At 43.8% G+C, this 21210-nt stretch overlaps 1 protein-coding gene across 1 annotated transcript; it reads right to left on the bottom strand.

Moving 5' to 3' along the window:
* Nucleotides 1-347: 347 nt before the first annotated feature.
* itih5 (inter-alpha-trypsin inhibitor heavy chain 5) lies at nucleotides 348-21077 on the bottom strand. Its single transcript, XM_084049751.1, has 14 exons — nucleotides 20815-21077; nucleotides 20676-20720; nucleotides 19149-19312; nucleotides 17517-17627; nucleotides 15858-16141; nucleotides 13445-13614; nucleotides 11695-11811; nucleotides 9569-9740; nucleotides 8237-8546; nucleotides 5879-6612; nucleotides 5503-5556; nucleotides 3665-3781; nucleotides 2567-2944; nucleotides 348-912 (listed from the first exon to the last, which is right to left on the bottom strand). The coding sequence occupies exons 1-14, from the start codon at nucleotides 20938-20940 to the stop codon at nucleotides 632-634; spliced, it is 3063 nt and encodes a 1020-aa protein (XP_083905877.1). The 5' UTR covers nucleotides 20941-21077; the 3' UTR covers nucleotides 348-631.
* Nucleotides 21078-21210: the final 133 nt, after the last annotated feature.

Raw genomic sequence — 21210 nt, 5'->3', positions numbered from 1 at the left:
TGATAATCACTTGGAATAGGCGTTGAGGCATTCAATTTAGTTTGATTCGGTTCCACAGATAAATGTTGAGAGGCGTTGTGAGCTTGTAGATCGTCTATTTTCACAATCTTTCATGTATTATTTTCAATCTGGCCAATGTTTGACCATTTTTATAGTATAGTTTGCTCATTACCTTTGATGCAGTAATGGTCTTTTTTTTCGGTTGAGAACCACTGTTTTACATTAGATGATTGACGAAATATACGCTCACCTTATTGCACCCAAGCATGTGTGCAATAATACGCATTGCAGGCACTGCATTGCTTCATTGTAGGAAGGTTTTTCCCTTCTCAGAAAATAACTTCACATTTTTGTTTTAAAAGGATTTATTTACAAATTATTGTAGAAAATGATAGACGTCAAATAAAAACCTATTACATTTCTGTTAGAAATAGTACAAAAATATATTCAAAGTATTGGTGGTGTTATTCTGTCCAAGTGCACCTGGGAGTGAAGAACAAACGGGTGTTGGTGTCTGGTTTAAAAAATGAGTTAAGATTTAGGTCAGCCAAAGGGGGGCAGCTTGCAGTTCATGTCTGAAAGAGCGCGTGAGTGGCCACCTCGCTCACAGCTTCCTGATTGGTCCTCAGTCTCAGGCTCTGTTAGTTCCATGTGGCCAATCCCCCGTATCGAACATGTGCGACATAACATAGTCCTCGTACTGTCCGTCTATCAGCTTGGCCGCGTTGTTCCTGGCGAACCAGCAGTCCACGCTCTGCGTCCCGCTGTAGATGCGCCTGGTCTTCTTAACCACCGGCACGGAGCGATCCTTCAGCTTCAGGACCGGCGTAGGCTTGACCGGCGAAGGGTCGCCCTGTGCCGAGCTGCTGGCCGGAAGCTCCGCCAGGCCCACTTCCTCATATAGGAATTGACCTGGAAATAAAATGAATAAGACTGTCAGCAGAGGTCTCTATTCAGTAGTGTTGATTTCGTCGACTAAAACAATGATGAAAACTGTTCGTCAACTAACTTTTTTCACTGACGAAAAAAAGAGAGAAAAAAAAACTAAGCTATGATGACTGAAACTAAGACTAAATATATTGACAATTTCGTCAACAAATAAAAACTAGACTAAAATGTTAGGGAGGGATGAGTGGAGAAGAGGTCCAGTAGAAGTCATTCTATGCTTTATGCTCTGAAAATAGCAGATCTACAAGCTCACAACGCGCGTTGTGAGCTTGTAGATCGGCTATTTTCAGCATGCAACCTAGTGTAAAATCAGCCATTATGACGCCATCAAGGCACCGCCAAAATACATTTTAGTCGACTAAATGAACTGTAGATTTAGTCGACTAAAACTAGACTAACAGTAAAGCATTTAAGATGACTAAAATATGACTAAAACTGAATGGAATTTGATTCAAAAGACTGACTCAAAATAAATAAAACTTTGCTGTCAAAATCAACACTACTATTCAGTCAGCTGAAGAGGAGAACACTGTCCTGATTGATCTCCCTCCAGCCTGTCACTTCTCACTACAGTCAGAACAGCAGACCAGTCTCTCCGAGAAATACTAACTCATTTTCACTCTTGAATCACATCTTCCATATAATATCCTTCTCCAATAAAAGCCATCTTGATTTCCTTTTTTTCTTTAAAAAAAAACATTGTACATCATCTCTTAAGCCCTTACAATTTACAATCTAGGCATTTAGCAGACGCTCTAAAGCCCTTCTTTCTTTACAAAGCATTGTGCTTGCATAAATACTATAATCATTCAGTCTAGGTCATCTCCAAGTTGAAGCATATTCGACCTTTGGACAATGTGAAGAAATAGAAGCACATAAAACGTAGGGCAGCACAATGAATGTGATTTCATGTTTCAAAATAATGTAATCGTGAAAGATGGCATTGAATTGAAATATCTTTGGTCAGCTGTTGGCTGTTGCACCTTGCCCTCGTCTTCTCGCTATTACACAATGGTTATGAACCAGACACATACCCATGCCTCCATCTATCAGGCTCACAGAGGAATAAAATCACAGGGGCCATTACATACCATTATTTGACCAAAGATGTGGCACAGATAAACACAATGCGCAATAAAGGCATTAAGAAATAAAAAAAAACACATTTTCCATCAATAATCATCAGTACTAGTAATCGTGATTTAAAAAAAAAATCCCACGATTTTGCAACCACATTCTTTTCACCCAGTTCCAATTGTCTAAGTAATCCTGGGCGCTACACTTCCTCTGCCAGCCTAGGGAGAGCCCAGAGCCAAGCTCATGCCTCCTACAATGCATGAGAGTTAACAGGCCGACGGGGGAGTTTCCCCGGTTGGACGTAGCGCGTGGAAGGAACACGTTATTCCAACTAGTTCCATTCCCCTCCATCAGGCGCCCTGGCTGACCAGGGGGAGGCAGTATAGAGACCAGGATTACTGCATGTTTTTCTGGGGGTGCCTACCCTAGGGGACATGGGGAGAACATGCAAACTCCACACAGAAATAATATGGATGATCATTTTAGCCATAATTGTGCATACGTAATAGAACTGCTGAAATGTAAAATGTAGAGCACGTACCCAGCAGGCCGTGGCAGCTGTTGGACAGCCCTTTGCTTTTGGAGATGTAGAACCCAAGGTGGTCTCTCTGGTAGGGGGCCGGATTCTTGTACTGGTGCAGCAGAATCACAAAGCTGATGGCGCCCGCTATGGTCACGGTCACGTTGGACTTGCCCACGATGGCCACCGACAGCGCGCCGCTCTCGACCGTCGCGGTGGAGTCGCAGGGCAAGACCATACGGTCGAGGCCGTCCAGGATAACCTTCTTCGGGGTGACCTCGATGTAGGCCCGCTTGGGCTTGTCCGCCACGATCGTGATGGTGCTGAAGTAGGTGCGCTGCTGCTTGTGGCTGCCGGGCGGCGCCGGAGCGCCGATCAGCTTGCCGTTCACGGTCACACCTTGTGGGAGACCAATGGAACACACATGTGATGCTTTGAAATCACTGAAGTCACTCACCAGCAGTGGTGGAAAAAGTACTCAAATGTTTTACTTAAGTAGAAGTATCATTACTGCAATGTGGTATCAAAATGTACTTATAGTACCAAAAGTAAAAGTAGTAAAATGTTTGAAAATAGCAGATCTACAAGCTCACAACGCGTCGCGATGCGACGCGTTGTGACTTGACTCAGGCTTGTGGTGTGTTACGTGCTTTGACCAGGGCCGGCGCGTCCATTAAGGCGACCTAGGCGGCCGCCTAAAGCGGCAGTTTGGAGAGGTGGCAAAAAAAGTCGGGAAAAAATAATAATAATGATAATAAATCGGTAAAATCAGAATTAAATAACATAACCATAACCTAACCCTAACACCGAAATAAAGTATCCAAAGACACAAAAAAAAGTATCATAATCCGCCCAGAACCGCGCGTGTGGCGCACCAAAGGAATCTTGCCTAGAGCGGCGATCAGCCCTCCACCGGCCCTGGCTTTGACGCTGCCTTTTAAGCAATTTGAGCCTGAGTTCCTATTTTTGGCAGGTGATAGGCAAAACGCTTCGAAACATTTAAAACATTTACAAAAATAGCCGATCTGCAAGCTTACAGCTTGTAGATTTGCTATTTTTGCTGTTATTGAAATAGGGCATAAGTGGTTAACTTTGATGACTTATTGTCTGCTATCTTACCGGAGTCCTTGTGGTCAGACACTAGGCGAAGGACGTGTCCAGGCTCTCCATTGATGTTGAAGCACACTGTCAGTTTACTGAGGGGGAACTCCACGATGAAGTGGGGGTCACCGTCCGCTAAGGCAGGAGGATTTGGGTAGTTAGTGAGGGATAGAAGTTGTCCATTTAACTACTCACAGCAGCTCTGTTGTGAACTTGTCGATTTGGTGTAGATTTATAAAAGCGCAGCGTGCAAGTACAGTGCACCTCAGGTCTCTTTTACTAAGTATAGGTTCTAAGTGTTATAGGCAGTATAGGGAGATGTAGGTATTTGGTCTGCAGGCAGAAAGACTGACTCATGACTTAAACAACAGTTTGCTGGCTTATGAAGGTTATTCTACGGGCAGTGCATTAAGTGCAATGCTCTTAAGCAAGGTACTTAAGCCCTAACCACACCAGGGCTGCAGCATTGTGCAGTAGCTGACCCTGTTACCTGACCTCTCTGCAGAAATGCATAGTTAGAATGTAAAAGAAAAAGTGTGTTGTTGGTATCTAGGAGAGAAAGCGAGAATGAAAGTCACATTCTAGTAACCTAACCTAAAAGTAGCCTAAAGAAACCAGCTTTATTTTTATTTTTTTCCCCAATGTAGACGTTATGCCACAGTATATATTCCCTGTCACTGTTGACCTCTACTGTTGCTCGGAGGGTGTAGACAACCACACGACTCCCCCAGCCGCTTCTTTTCATCTGACAGTGAAGAGTTTCACCGGGAGGACGAAACGCTTGTGGAGGAACATGCCATCCTTCCCAGTTTGGCTCTCTGCTGAACAGGCACCCTGACTAAACCTGTAGGAGACGCTAGTGCAGCGACAGACCGCACTACCGGCTTCCCACCTGCGAACACAACCAATTGTGTCCGTTGGAACCACCCGCACTTTGGTGGTGGGCAGGAACATACCCCTGCCGTATACAGTCTCTTCTTCTTCTTCTCTAACTTTAATTTAACTCTGAAGGACAGCTCTTGTGTTCTGCTCACTCCGACAGACAGAATGTATAGCTTGAGTTTCCTGTGAGAACAGGCTGAGATGAATGGAGAGATGAGATGATGAGATGAGATGAGATGAGAGAGCAACAGTAATGACAGGGTCATTAGCCCCTCACTAAACTACCTCTGATGCCATCCCTATATCTTCTCTGTAACACACACGCACACACGCACGCACGCACGCACGCACGCACGCACGCACGCACGCACGCACGCACGCACGCACACACACACACACACACACACACACACACACACACACACACACACACACACACACACACACACACACACACACACACACACACACACACACACACACACACACACACACACACACACACACAAGCCTCCACCTCTGATCTCCTTCTTTACTCTTCGTCACACACTCTCCCCCCGCTCTGCCGTGCGATGTGTGCTCACAGGACACGCACTTGCACGTTTTTAAAGTGCAGCCTTAGTCCCAGCGCTGGTATTTCAATTAGACACTGTGTGTTCTGTACGCTTTGCGGGTCATGTTCTAAAGGCATCAATTAACCCCTTAGCTGTCTATGTGATCATTACCGTCTGTCGGAACGAACAGGCAAATTACAAGCCACCCACACGGAGAGACCGTAGACGTAGTCTACTGTACATTTCCCCTCTGCTCTCTGTCAAGCTCTCTGTCAAGTCCCCTACAGAAGCCACTTAACCAGCTCATGGGAACAAGGCACGGCAAGAGGGACAGCTACGCCACTTGACTTTACAATGGGCCCCAGGCTGGTGAAAACATGTACTGAATGATGTAGACAAAAAGAGAAGATGTGGTGTCACCTGATGTTTTGGAGACTGTGATGGATTTCTTGACTTGTCTCTTCTCTGCTTTGCCTGGGGAAAGGGAAGAGAATTTGTCGTCGTACAATGACTCAGTCTCAAGGCTTCCATTGTTGAGTTGTTCCTCTCGTCATGCCTAAACCACATTAACCCTGGCGTGACTATTTTGGGCATGTCATTTTAGGTGATTTAATTTAAAAAAAATATATAGCAGAAAATCGCAACGCGTTTTGAGCTGGTAGATCGTCTATTATTATTATAATTTTTAACAGGGCTTAAGTGGTTCATTTCCATTAGTGTCATAGCTGTTGGTAGTGCGTAGTGCGGAACAATTACAGAGTGACTGTGTTTATGAAGAATAAAATAACAGTCTCACCCGTTGCCTTGGCAACATTGGAACCGCTTGACTCCTTCCCTCGGAGCTTGTGGGCAGTGTCCTCCTCATCTGCGTCATCTGGCAGCTCATTGGCTGACGAGGCCTTGGCCTTGTCGGTCTCCGGGGCTTCGGTGGGCGCCGGGGCCATGGTGCCGTCCGCCTGGACCTGAGGCCTCTCCACCACCAGGCTGGTGAGCGGGGTGAGGAAGTGGTACGTCATGGAGAGGTTGGTGGCCTGCTGGATGTGTCCCTCCCTCTCCCTGCTGGTCTGACTGCGTAGCCGCGAGCGCAGTCCCTCTTTGACGCTCAGGAAGCCCCAGACGCGCTCCACAAAGTCCTCAGTCATCGACGACGCCTCTGTCCCGGACGCCGGCGCCGCGGGCCTCGACCCCGGTGCCACCCTCGACCCGGGAGGAGGAGGCTTGGCGGCGGACGCTGCCGCGGCGGACGCTGCCGCGGCGGCGGCGGAGGCCGCCTTCACGTGCCTCGCCGTCTCCGCCTGCTGTCGCCGCAGAGGCACGTCGGTCTCCAGGAGGATGCTCTTGTCGTTGTTGGTGGCGGTGACCTGCACGTGGAGGGACTCGGCGCTCTCGTTGGTCAGCTTGCCGGCGATGACGATCTCGGAGCCGTTGAAGTAGTTGGTGAAGAGGTGCTGGGTGACGTACTGGACAGAGTCCTGGGTGTAGTCGATCCTGATGTCAGACAGCAGGGGAGTTCCGATCTCATCGTAGAACCTGCATGGAGAGAGGTGCGGCGTGAGAGATAGTGAGAGAAACAGAAACGGTTGCATTTCACTGTTTAAAGATGAAATGAGAAATTTGAAAAGAGTTCAATCTCAAACTAAAATGTCAGCACAAGCTCACAACGCGATACGTTGTGAGCTTGTAGATCAGCTATTTTCGCTGAATGTCTATTTCTGTCGAATGCTGTTATGCCCTAAATAGGGACACTGCGCTTCATGAGCTGGAGAGGTGAAATTAATATCTAAGGATATTCAGTGTGTGTGCGTATGTGTGTTCCCAAAGTGCATGCACGGGCCCTTCTGGCCCATCTTGGTGTGTGTGTCGCAGTAAACCTCCTCACCTCCTCTTTAGCGTGTTTGTTCAAGCAGGACCGGGGCTATTATCTGTGGAGTCTATCTGTTAACCCCCTGAACACATACTCAGACACGGGTTGCACAATGCACACACATTCCTCCTCCACAGAGCAAACACCTTGTGCGCGTGAGAGGGTGCACTTGTACTGCTATCTGTATTCCTGGGCCTAACACTTTGCAGAGAGAGGCTGTTTTAGGGTTTGGGTTAGAATTCGAGTTAGGTTAAGGTTGTAGCTTGTAACTGGAGGTGGTCAGGGTCAGAGGTTATTGGATGGGGTTAGGGGTCAGTCCTGGCAAGCATAGCAATACAAGGGAGTGTGTGTGTGCGTGTGCGTGTGTGTGTGTGTGTCTCCTGTCTCACTTTTGTGAGGCTGAGAGGGACTGGGTGTGTGCGTGTGTGTGTGTGTGTGTGTGTGTGTGTGTGTGTGTGTGTGTGTGTGTGTGTGTGTGTGTGTGTGTGTGTGTGTGTGTGTGTGTGTGTGTGTGTGTGTGTGTGTGTGTGTGTGTGTGTGTGTGTGTGTGTGTGTGTGTGTGTGTGTGTGTGTGTGTGTGTGAGTGTGTGCGTGCGTGCGTGCGTGCGTGTTTTAGGTAGTGGCTGTCACAGAAGTTGATTAAAGAGCCATGTTGTCAGCACCGTCACATTTCAGACATTTCTGCCCGTCATAGCTTGATGAGAGACGAAAGCACGCAATTCAGAGATAAGAGGCAGGGATTAAAGGTGCACTAATTGCTTAATAAGAGCTGGATTATGTCAAGTGTCCACGACATTCTGTCCATTAAGTGAAAGAAAACGATAAAGACACAGTGATGCTTTCCAAGTACAAGTAGAACACCAACATAGACTAAATATCATAAAATTATAGTCTACTAAATCTACAATTGATTTAGTCGACTAAAATGTATTTTGGTGGTGCCCTGATGGCGTCATAATGACTGATTTTACACTTTGCATGCTGAAAATAGTGAGCTTGTAGATCTGCTATTTTCAGAGCGCAACACCAGAGCGCAACCAAACATAAAATGACTTGTCTTTTAGTTCAACTGGATCTCTTCTCCTCTAGTCCCTCACTAACATTTTAGTCTGGTTTTTATTTGTTGACGAAATTGTCAATATATTTAGTCTTAGTTTTAGTCATCGTAGTTTAATTTTGATTTGGTTTTTATTTAGTTTTCGTCAGTGAAAAAAGATAGTCTACAAACATTTTTCGTCATAGTTTTAGTCGACGAAATCAACACTGACACACACACAATGTCACACTGACCCTTTGAGCATGGAGCTGGCGTCCGCGTCTTCGCGGATGCGCCTCATCATCCCGCAGTTTTCCAAGGACATGCGCTCCAGCAGCCGGTAGTCCACGTCGTTCCCGATCCCGATGGTGAAGATGCAGAACTTCTCCTGCACGGCCGACCGCGTGTTTCCCAGGATGGCCGGAGAATGCCTCTCGCCCACCGTGGGCCGCCCGTCGGTCAGGAAAATGATGAGAGAGACGGTGTTCGGGTTGCTGTCGGGGCCCGCGAGGTAGTCGGTCAGCAGCTGGGAGCCCGTCTGGATGCCACCGTCGATGTTTGTACCTACATGATGGCAGGTTTTTAAGTTTTTAACCCATTATACATGCATCTGTGTCACTTTTTCATTTGAGCTAAAAAGCATTATTTTACACTTTGGCTATTCAAAAATAGCAGATATACAAGCTCATAGCACGGCACCGAGTGCCGTGCTATGAGCTTGTAGATCTGCTATTTTTGAAAAATCGTGAAAATGTGTGCAAATCTTTGAATATATATATATTCTTTTAAAGCAAACATTAACTCAAATCTTTGATTCTGGGGGTCCCTGGAACAAAATATTTTGAGATGGGGGTCCGCGGCCAAATTCATATCATTTTGGGGGTCCTTGACATGAAAAAGTTTGAAAACCACTGATATAGAAACATAATTTTTTCAGAAAACTGTTTAGGATTTAGATGACATTTTGCAGAATCGGAACCTCAGGCCTCAATGGGTTAACGTCCCATCAGTGAAATTCCTCTATTGTGGAGTCATAGCACACTTTGTTATTCTGGGCCCCTGGGGGCCGGTGGGAGGCATGGGGACCTAGCTCTGATCCATAGCCTAGAAGGAGTTCTCCTTAAGGCTATGGGACCTTCGAGTCTACGGTCAATAGAAAAATTCCATTGACCGGATCTGTAGAGGGCGCAGCGGAGTAACTAAATGATGTTTTCTTTCCGGTGAAATATTTAATATTTTGGCCAAAAAGTGTATTCTAGACGCGAGGTGGCGGGCTCAGAGTGTTCCCACTTAGAGTTGGCTTTCAACGCCATAAAACCGTCTTTGTTTTGGTGAGTAGCAAAAGTGTATCTTTTATTTTTACTGCAGACGAGAGCCTGTGGTGCGAGCGCAAAGACTCGAAAGTCCCATACCCTTAAGGAGAACTCCTTCTAGGCTATGGATCAGTGCTAAGGGGGACCGATCATAGGGGTCGAGAGCGTTCTCGTCTAGAAAGTTCTCCATAGCAAGATTATTATAGTTAATACTAAAACTAACAAAATAATATAAATAAACATCCTCCTGTTATGTGCAGAGGAGTCACTCACCTCCGGTGGGAACGAGCATGTAGATGAACTTCTTGGCATCTCGGATGTTCAGCGGTGTCACAGGAACCAGGCGGTTCGGCTGCCACACTTTGATCCTACTGGAGAAGCTGATGAAGTTGAAGCGGTCACCAGGACGCAGGTCCTTCAGGATGGTGAACAGAGCGTCCTTAGTCTGAGAGACGGAGGGAGAGAGAAAGCGAGAGAGTATGATTGAGAATCCCCGAGCGCTACAGGGTGAAATAAAGAGAAATGCAGAGAAAGACTTTATGCTTCATATGTGTTTAAAAGTAGGGTAAGTGGTATTTTTTGGTTAAAACAAAAGGTTTTTTGTTAAAAGGTTAAAGCATTAAGCAAGTAATCATTGCTATAGAGTGTTTGTTCAGTAACAGGAGTCTCCCCATCTCTCCAGCTCTTTGATGCACAGAAAATAAATGTTCAGGTAGGTGACAAACTTTAACAGTTTCATTTTTATAATGTTACAGTTCCAATGTTGTCTGCTCATTTCTTTGTGTCATCATTTCCAATTTCAGTTGTTTAATCTGTATCCTGTCTGAGTTCTCTATCCTGATTGGAAATAATTGGTATCCTGACCTGAAAATGCATTTTCTATTTTATTAAGAGCTGGAGAGACATGGAGACTCATGTTACTGAACAACCACTCTCTATAACAATGAGTACTATCAGAATATAGAGCTATTTAACACTTATTGTGACCAAAGAAAATCACTTACGATGCTGGTAACACAGCACAGTAAGAGCAATGATCATGGTTGCTATGCTGTAACCATGGTTCATGTGTTGTAATGGACAGAAAACACATAATGTCATTAATAGTCCAACCCTTAATGATATCATCACACATATTCACACACACTCCGCCCTAGTGTATGTTAAGAATACATTCAGAATGTGCATGCATCAAGGCGGTTTGGCTCGTTGGCTCGTCTATGATCATTTGTATTTATATTTACTGTGTATCTTAGCAGATCTACAAGCTCAAAACGCGCCACTTCGCGCCGTGTTTCGCGCTTGCGGATCTGCTACTTTTTGACGTTCTTGTGTGACGCTGTAGTATGATCAAGTAGGGTGTTCATTTACAAAAAAACACAAAGTTTATGGAGATAGGAGGTTTCTGCCCGACAACAACCATATGCTCTCAAACAACACACATAACCACTGCATCCCTCCTACCATTCTGTCCTGTGTCACAAGCAAGGACCTCCAGCTCTCCAGCCATGTGTGGGAGTCATAAAGTTGGGGGGGGGGTATTAGACGCCTATAGAGGCTGTATAAAGCCAGGGGACAGAAGCACAGAACCACAGAATGTCCTACAGTGAAGCCCTCTATTGTGGAGACACATCAAAGCACACTTGTTGCTCTGTTACTCTGGTCCACTGGGGGCTGGCGTTGGGCGGGGGAGCGGATCACAGGGGTCGAGAGCGCTCTCGTCTAGAAAGTTCCATTACTCCATAGACGGGTGACCTTCCTCCCTCACAGCACGGCCTTGTATGTTTCCACTTTTCCCTTTTCGTTGCAATCTGGTATTCCTTGGTTTTTCCTCACTCTCCTCACTTCACTTATACTCTTGTGGGATGTGTCGTATGGCAGCTGCAGAGATCGGATGTGTGATTTCTGGCCGGAGGGATTATCGTGCTCTTACTCAGAGGAAAAGGCCAGATATTGCTATTCCGGTGTAGGAGTGAGGAGGAGGGGTGTCAGGTTTACTAGCTGGTAGACTAATTTAACATCCCACAGAAAAAAGGTTATGTTAGACTGCATGACAGACTTGAAATGAAATGCATGAAAAAACGTTTCCTGCAAACTCCTCATGCATTGAAGGAGGCCTGAGCTCAGTTCTGGGCTTTCCCTAGGCTGGCAGAGGGAGAGTAGCGCCCAGGATTACATTGTCAATTGGCACATGGGTGAAAAAATTGGTTACAAAATCGTGGGATAAAACATTTAGATTAAAAAGATAAACAAAAACTTTCCCCAAAATTTACATTGGAGAAAAGTGTCACATTTCTAGGTTATTGTTCTAATATTCTAATATAATATATCTAATATTAATCTGGACAACAACTTGGTGAAAACCATCCACATGTCCATTAGGCGTCCATTACTCTTACCTGTCTGATCTTTGTTCCCAACATGGAGGCACTGGTGTCGATCACAAACACCACATTCTTGGGAACTACCGGCAGGTCTTTTGGAGCAAAGTAGTGGACAAAATGGCCATTTAAAACCTGGAGAAGAAATAAAACAATTTATGTACAAAGTCGGGGGAAAGAAAAGTTTCAGTAGCTTTGTTTGATTATTGAAATTTATGTCCTGAAGGCAGAGTTTGACTGTGGAATGAGGGGGTGGCAGTAATCCTGAAAAATGAATCACTAACAGGTGGTTGTACTGTATGTGAGTGTAAGAGGGAGAGAGAGAGAGAGAGAGAGAGAGAGAATGGGTGTTCCATGCGTGCTGCATACATGATACAATGAGAAATGAATGTGAATGTATTCTATACCCATGCTTTCACAGTCTGTTTTTCTTTGGGCTGTGAAATGAGCTAGAATAGCGTGACACCCTATATTTGCCATACTTTGACGGTCCTAGGATTAGAGTATTATTCACAGAATATTACGCCTATACATCAGAATTGAATGGCTAGCCATGACATGACTTTTGGATGCCGGCACGGCACAGTTTTGTCATCCAGGTGATTACTCTGACTCTGTTGAGAGTACTTTTGTTGCTATATTTTGTTACGTGTGAGTGGGTTAGCGGGGCTTAATTGTCCTAATAACTGAAAGGCCACAGGTTAAATTCCTGCATCAGACAATGTTTGTCAACAACCAGTCGTGACTCATGCAGTTGAAGTGAACTTGAACAAGACAGTGCGCCTCTGCCTGCTCCCACGTCTAACGCCTAATTCATATTCTGTCATGAGACGGTGTCCTGTGCTGAAAATAGATTATTGGCAAGCTCAGTAGCTCACAATGTTGTAGACAATGAGCAGTGGTTCTCAACCTTTTCAGGCAGTGACCCCCCAAAATAATCATATTTGAACTGGGGACCCCCCACCCTGATAAGCACCGGAATGGGGGAGTTGTTTGACTCTGTTCCATAGCTAAATATTGTGAAAATAGCAGATCGACAAGCTCACAACTTGTAGATCGGCTATTTTCACAATTTATGCTTCTTTCTTATATTATTTGACAATTTGGCCAATGTTTGACCAGTTTTTAGAGTATAGTTTGTTGATTACTTTGGATGCACTAATGGTCTTTTTTTATGTATTAAAAAGGTCTTAAAAGTCCTTAAATTGTCACTTCACTGTCATCTGGGGACCCACAGGTTGAGAACCCTTGAGTTAAAGGACCATAAATCCATCAACATGTCTACAGTGTCTATTAACAGCTTTGGCCATACATACATGTATAAATAAACACAATTTTTCCATTAATGGCTTTATTTTTTTGATTTTGCATATGTTTGCATGTGTTGGATTACTTATCTATCTCAAGCAAGTTTCAAGTGTCTGCAAGTTTATTTTCATGCCGTACTGAATTGAATGGAATCCAATGGCTTCCTCAAAAAAAGTAAAGAAATGTATTATTATTTTTAAGATGTGTGAATTAACTCATAATCATTGCCATAGAGTGTTTATTCAGTATCAGGGGTCACCCTGTCTCTCCAACTCTTTAATGAATAGAAAATACATTTCAGGTCAAGATACCAATTTCATCCTAACAGGAGCGAGAACTCTAACAAGTGAAATTGGACATTTAAAAAAAAGAAAAACAGCAGCCAAAATTGGAACTCACTGTAAAATTGAAGCTGATAAATAATTTCATGCTGTTTGAATGAAAGTGTGAAGGCACTAACCTGTATGTCTCCTATACCCAGCTCCCTCTCCACATCATAGTGGATCACATAATCTCCCAGGATCCCACTGGTGGTGATCTTGGCCTGCTGGACGATGTTGGGGCTGAAGGTGACCTTGCTGAACATCGCGGTCCGTTTGATCACCGTGGTAGGAGGAGGCTCTGGCTTGGCTTGAGATCAGGAGGTAAAGCAATGCATATTAAGGTAAAGAAAAGAAGAATGCTTGTGTTTTTAATTGGCTCAAAGAAAAGTGTTTAGGGGATCAGCACATCACACTAAAGGCACCTTAAAGTCAACGAGCCATGTATCCTGAACTGAGATCTAAGCTGTGGATGCTTTGTGGGAAAAAAACACTCAGATTAAGCTTCAAACAGAAGAGCAACCCGTAGCTGTAATTTTATAAGCCAGTCTACCCACCGACATGTGCAAAGTTTTGTACATCAAACGCATGCAGCCACTGCATGATTATTTCATTTAACAAGGTAGATAGTGGGGCGCCTGGTAGCTCAACCATTTTTTTCTATTTTCTATTTTGTCATATGACAAGTGTCGTAAATAGAACTGCTGTTTCGGTATTTTAAGAAATTGTAGAATTATTTAGAATTCAGAATTTGTTTTGAAAGATTGTCCCTTTAATGACTTGCTCAAAATAGGGACACCATGTTGAAAATAGTGAAGTCTCTGTGGGTTTTATAAATATTTAACCAATCAAAAGTATTAACAAGAGCTTGTGACTAAATAATAACTACATTGGAGTTATAGGTTATTTCTTTCCATTTCTTCTATAGCTCGAAGGAGGGGCGAACATCTATCCAACACTTTGGTCCCAAACAAGATATTTTTTTCTTCACTTCAGCATATTTGGTCCACACAAGTGGGTATTGTTGTAGAAAACCTCTTTTTTTCTGCCAAGCCTTATACATCATCTTTTGCTCTGTAGGTGGCTAACTTGGCAATGGAATGATAGACCGGGACTTTGCCTGTGAGTAGGTGGATTTTGCTCTCTCCATTTTGAGAGATGTTACCTGCCACCTTGGCCGCGGACCCTCCATCTCAAAGTATTTGGTTCCAGGAACCACCCAGAAGCAAAGATTTGAGTTAAAATGTTTGCTTTAAAAGAATATATATGTTCACAGATTTGCACAATTTATTTTCAAAAATAGCAGATCTACAAGCTCGTAGCGCTGCACTCGGTGCCACGCTATGATCTTGTAGATCTGCTATTTTTGAATAGCCAAAGTGTAAAATAATGTATTTTTTTAGAGCAAATCTAAAACTGACACAGATGCGTTCCCGCCGGGAACTTCCCAGTCTTAATGGGTTAAGACATTAAACCCCTACTTGCACCCAATGAGGATGGTAAATGGCATGGTTGCCTACACCGTCTATGTGTGAATGTGTGCATGGATGGGTGAATGTAAAGGACGTCGTAAAGCACTTTAGGGGCGCAATAGAAATGCAGACCATTTGCCTCTTATGCCCTAATATTTAATATTTCTCTGCTGACCCGTCCTCCCTGGTCAGTCAGTTTAGCCTCTTTGTAGACCTGGCGCCGCTGTGAGAGCCGTTTCAGAAGCGTTGCTGCTACTGTACCTGTAGTGCTGTTTGTTTCAGCTTCTTTGATTTGCCCCACAGCCGCAATTTTTGTTTCATCTCTGTGAGCTGTTTCTCGTCCCTGAGTCCTTGAGTTCATTCAGTGTACTTCATAGACTAGCATCATCTGCTCAGTCTTCCACGCGCACCTTGTTCATTCGATTAATGCTACCTTGCGGTGCCCATCCATGTTTTCTGTTGTAGACATGATTTTCCTACTTCTTGTAACAATCCATCATTTACAAAAACAACTATTGGAAATATTTTGGGGGTTATTTTACTGAACCGTTGTGGAGCACAACGTTCTATCTGCCACTGTAAACATGACAACAAGATATCCCAATAACTACATAGTGGATTGCCATGGAATTTGCTGTGCACCTTCATGCTCCTTGGAGGATGAAGCGTTCAGATTTTGGTGACCCCATGACCCTTTTCTCTAGTGCCAACCTTAGCCCAAAACTTGCACACAAGATATCTCAAGTTATAAAATGGCAAATGGGGCATTTATATAGCGCCTTTATCCAAGGCGCTTTACGTTTACCCATTCACACACACATTTGTACACTGACGGCAGAGGAAACCAAGCCATGCAAGGCACCAAACTTGCTCAAGTTCGAGCCCGGGATCGAACCTGCATGGGAACCTTACGGTTCCCAAGCGGCCGCTCTACCTCCTGAGCCACTGCCGCCCCATCTTCTAATGGACAGATTGTCATGAAACGTGTCCTTCCAACACTTTTGTCCCAAACAAGGTATCTCGAAGAATATTGTGCATCGTGCTTGCTTTTATACACTTACGTTTTGTCTTTTAACCATACCTGGTGTCTTGGACTTGGTCAGCGGGGTCTTGGACCCCGCTGTAGCGGTCGCCCCTTTCCCGTTGCGGAGCGGCAGCACTTGCAGCAACGTGAGTGGCGAGTGGTCGATGATGGCGATGTCCAGGCTGAGTCGGCTGACCAGCTGCATCGGCCTCAGGCTTGTCACATGCTCATAGCGGCCCAGACGCCGCTGGAGCAGCTCCTCATAGGTCAGCAGAAACAAGGCCCGGTTCCGGCCAGGAATGCTCGCCGCCATCCTGAACACCTCCACCTCCGACTCAGTGCTTTGCAGGGCATAGATACGATGAAGATGAGGATGAGGAGGAGAGATATGGAGAGAGAAGTGTAGATAAGGAAGGAGGGTGGAAGAGAGAGGAGAAACCATAAACCAGATGTTAACAGAGGGGAAAATGTGAGACGATTAGGATGAAATTAATTAATTCAATACAATGAGAGATACAGGAAATTAGAATGGAGAATAATGAATATAATAGACTAGAATAAAGACAGAATAAAGACATTTAACAAAGTCGGCCCTATATACTTAGCCATACGAGGAGTAGCAAAAATAGCTAATCTACAAGGTAACAACGTGTTGCATCGCGATGCATTGCAACTAAGCTTGTAGATTGTAGCTTGTTGCTATTTTCACTGTTTTTATGCTATCTATTTATTATTTGCTATATTTATGTTCGAAAATGTGGAAATGATTTCAAATGTTTCACCTATAATGACACACCCAAAATAGGGACGCTAGGATTACTGTGTTTAACCCATTAAAACCGGGAAAGCATCTGTATCATTTTAGATTTTAGCTATATAGCAATTTAGGTTTTTCAGAAAACGCTTAGGATTCAGAACAGTGGTTCTCAAAAATAGCAGATATACAAGCTCACACGTGTCACTTTGTGCTCCGAGCTTGTACGTCTGCGCATTTTGTAGAATCGGCCTCAGGTCTTAATGGGTTTAGTGCAAGTAGTATACACGAGCAGTGCAAGTATAGTGATATCATCTGTGTGTATAGTACGGCATGCAGCATCAATGGATGGCCTCAGGGATCAATGGTTTAAGTGTGGTAGAGGTGGATAAAGTGATGTTGATGCTGTTGTTATCTCTCTGTGACTCCATTCTGTCTAGAGACCTACCATCTTCCACTTCACCATCTCTCCACTCCTGCTGTCCTCTGACTTTTACAGTGGAGACGATGAATCACGCAGCATTTAAAAAATGTCACATTTTTTGGGGGGGGGGGGAATTCATATGCAGAAGGCATGATGTCATTTCTTCCTGTGTAACCGATTTATATGACAGTCCCCGGTCTCTCTGGAGCAATGATCTTATTCCTGAGTCGCTCCACTCTCTGGATGGACACACAGTGCCTTTGTATTGTGTTTACTAACGTTGTGTTAAAGAGGTTTCAGTTCAGCATATGATCAGTCTGTTGTTTGCCAAACAGTAACATGAGAGAGAACGGGTTCGGCTCTTTAATTATAAGGAAACGCCTAAGAGAGATCAGAGATATAGAAGCTGGCCACACACACATTCAAAGATGTGTGTTGTGTGCGTACACACCTGCTCGCTCGCACGCACGCACGCACACACACATACACACACACACACATACATACACACGCACACACACACTGGGGTCTCTCTTACCTTGTGTCACTTGACTCTTTGTTCTTGGGTTTGCCATCGCCCCCCTTATCCTGTTTGACCTTCTTTTCCTTGGGCTTGACCTCGCTCTGGTAAACACGCCCACCAATGATCCTGGCTCATGGGGGTCAAGGGTCAAGGATTAGAGCAGTGCTTTTTGTATTCGGGACCACCCTATTGTTACTGTTCGGACGGCTTTTCCAATTGGACAAAATCCTATTGTCCCCTACTTACAGTTAACAGAGCTGCACATGAATGAGCCGTGGTGACTGTGGCGGTGTTAACGAGAGCGCCATGTATACCATGTGTGCACTCTTTCTATCAGACCCCTCGCTAACCTCTCCCATGGCAACGGAAACATCATAAATCCACACAATCATTGACCAATGATGCATTACATGCAAAGCGTGCCTTTCGAAGAGCCAAAAAGTGGACAATCAAGTAACAAAAAGGAATGGGCCCAGAATGGTCTATATAAAACATACAATGTGATTTAGATACAGTCATGTCTGAGTGGGGCTAATTAAACTATTCTTAGAGAGTTATACGTTCCCTTTGTCTTTGATTGAGATTTTTTGTAACTAGAATACACAATCTGCAAATGTACATTCAATAGAATAATGTGTGCAATAAGTAAATCATCCAGTTAAGTATGTATGAGAATTCAACTGACTTCAATTAACTTGGACATGAGTTGTTGTTGTTATTGTTACTGTCCAAGTCCAAGTATGAAACAATTAACAGTTACCAGTGGTGAGGTACTTTTTCTTTACTGGAGTATTTCCAATTTTCAATACTTTTACTTCTACTCCACTACATCTCAGAGACAAATATTGTAGGCTACTTTTTACTCCACTACAATTATTTGAAAACTTTAGGTACTAGTTACTTTGTAGATTTGAATTATTATTACAAAACATACATTAACCACTTCAGCCCTATATTTGAACTTTGGCCATTTGAAAATAGCCGATCTACAAGCTCACAAGCGACGAGTTGTGAGCTTGTAGATCTGCTATTTTCAAAAGATTTTAATACATTTTATAGATATGATACCTTGTGAAATAGTACATTCTGTATAATGAGTGTACTTTTACTTTTGGTACTTTAAGTACATTTTGATGCCAATACTTTTGTACTGTTACCCAAGTCAATTTTTATTATGTGGACTTTTTACTTGTAATAACAAAGTGTTTCTACTTTCTACGTTGTGTAGTATTGATACTTTTAATGTAGTAGTTTTCCCACCACTGGACAATAGGCTCTATTCACAGCAGCCATATTATGAAGACATTCACAGGTGTTTACCAATGATGCTAATGAAGGCTCTGTTCCATTCTGCTCAAACTCAAACAGAGTCAGGGTGCTGGTATTGTGCATGTTGGCCCACTGGAAACACTCTGTTACACCAGTGGGTCTACAGTTGGGGTCCAGGGACCCTCATGGGCTTCCAAATGGCCCCTTACAGTTGTGTAACTCTGAGAGTGTACAAATGGATTTGTGCACTCTCAGAGTTATGGGGGTCATGGAAACCACTGTGCTACACTAAATGGATCAGAGCCTTCATTAGTATCATTGGTAACACCTGTGAAGGAAGTGATAATATGGCTGCTGTGCATAGAGCCTATTGCTTACATGGTGAAGTTGGAGATGTAGGCAGCAGCAGGTATCTGGAAGTGGAACACGCCCTCAGCAGCGGCAGAGTGTCTGTTGAGCATGGTGCAGGACACCGCTGTGAAGGCATATCGCGAGACAATGGTGGTCTGGATGGAGAGCTCCTGGATGTGCGGTTTGGTCTCCTGTTTTATGTGAAGAATATATGCAACATTATTATAGCCAGTGGTGTAAAGTAATAAGTAGCCTACAAATATTGTACTTTTACTCCACTACAATTATTTGAAAACTTTAGTTGCTAACTTGCTATAGGCTACTTAGTACTTACTTTGTAGATTTTGATTATTGTTACAAAACTTCATTAACCACTTCAGCCCTATACATTTCGGGAGGCATGCGTTAATCCGACAGACCTTTTCTCCGACTATGTGGCATGGACTAACGTACTGCACCCATACATTTCGGCCGTTTGAAAATAGCCGATCGATCTACAAGCTCACAATGCTTCGAGATGCAATGCATTCTGAGCTTGTAGATCTATTTTCAAAAGATTTGTTTTAAACTTGTGAAATGGGACATTCTGCATAATGAGTACTTTTACTTTTGTACTTTAAGTAGCCTATATTTTGAAACCAATGCTTTTGTACTTTTACTTAAGTATTTTTAATTCCGGACGTTTACTAAGTATTTCTACATTGCAGTAGGCTATTGATACTTGTACTTAAGTAGCCTAAAACATGTGAGTATGCCTACTTCTTCCACCACTGCAATTAATGCAACCTTATTATAGTCTATTTGACACATTTGGTTACAGCAGAGGTGTCGGATTTGGGGAAAATATCTTGCAATTTTAAGTCCAATTTGGTTATACGGTCATATCATTTAGTGATTGATAGTTCCTTTTGAATAATTAATTGCAAAGGCTTTCTAGTCCCAAACACAATGAGCCTGACAGTCTTTTTCCCTACTTGGACAGCATTTTGTAAGAAAGCGCCAGTACATTACAGATACTCTGGGCAACAGCTGATGCTTGGCAGTTCTCCTCGCTCACACCCGACGACAGAGGTTTTGATGACAAACAAACCCATAGCCTAGAAAGTATTTGACCTACATATAAAAAGTAGGAATTTAAAAAATCCCAAAAATTTCAAATCGATGGAGGACAAAGTACTCACATTTCCACATTTGTTTTATTGGCACACAATAAACGAACGTGTGTGCCAATAAAAAAAAGTGGAAAAGTGAGTACTTTGTCCTCCATTGATTTGTAATTTTGGACGTGCTACCCTTTTGGGATTTTTTCTATTTCTACTTTTTATATGTAGGCTCTGACTGGAGGTCTATATAGCACTCCACTGAGAAAACCCATTGTTGATGCGCAACAACATGTATGTATCTTATGTATTTGACCTGCATATTGGAGGGTAATCTATTGTAACATGCTTTAAACAACTATTTCAACAAGTGCCAAACACTAGGCCTACTCCCAAGACGCACGGAGCGCATGCGTTTAACCTCATATAACATTATTATTATTATTTTATTTACCTTGGTCAGCATGTTTTTCACTTGCCGAGGGACCCTCCGTGGAGCCTATATGAAAACAACCAAAAGGATCAGCCGAAGATCATTAAAGTATATCGTACTAAATAATGCCTGTAAATAATGTGCCAAAGAAATGACTCACAATATCCAATTCAAAGTCTGTCAAGTCGGGGAAAACCTCATCATCTTCAGATTGAGATTGATCCAGTTGCCCCAGGACTATAATGCATGGACTCAAACACATCATCAGCACGAAAGTCAGCATCATGAAGTCCGTTAATCCGTTAAGAATCACACGAATGAACGCGCATTATCTCCAGTGCGCAGCACTCCGTGTCCACAGGTCACCAAGATCAGAGTGACCGGAGTCTGACGAGCTGAGACTGTGGTCCGTGGGTGAGAAACAAACCCTCCACAAACCATAAACACACCCGCCCACCGAGACATGCTGCGTCTCCCTCAAATTCTGAACAGAAATTTGAGAGTAAGTGCTCCTCGGTGCACAGGTCTCCGCCAGGGCAGGTAGATTATGGTGGGC

The sequence above is a fragment of the Gymnoscopelus microlampas genome (assembly GCF_963454915.1).
Source record: "Gymnoscopelus microlampas genome assembly, chromosome: 23".
NCBI classification, from domain to species: Eukaryota; Metazoa; Chordata; class Actinopteri; order Myctophiformes; family Myctophidae; genus Gymnoscopelus; species Gymnoscopelus microlampas.
This window is presented reverse-complemented; position numbering and strand designations above follow the sequence as displayed.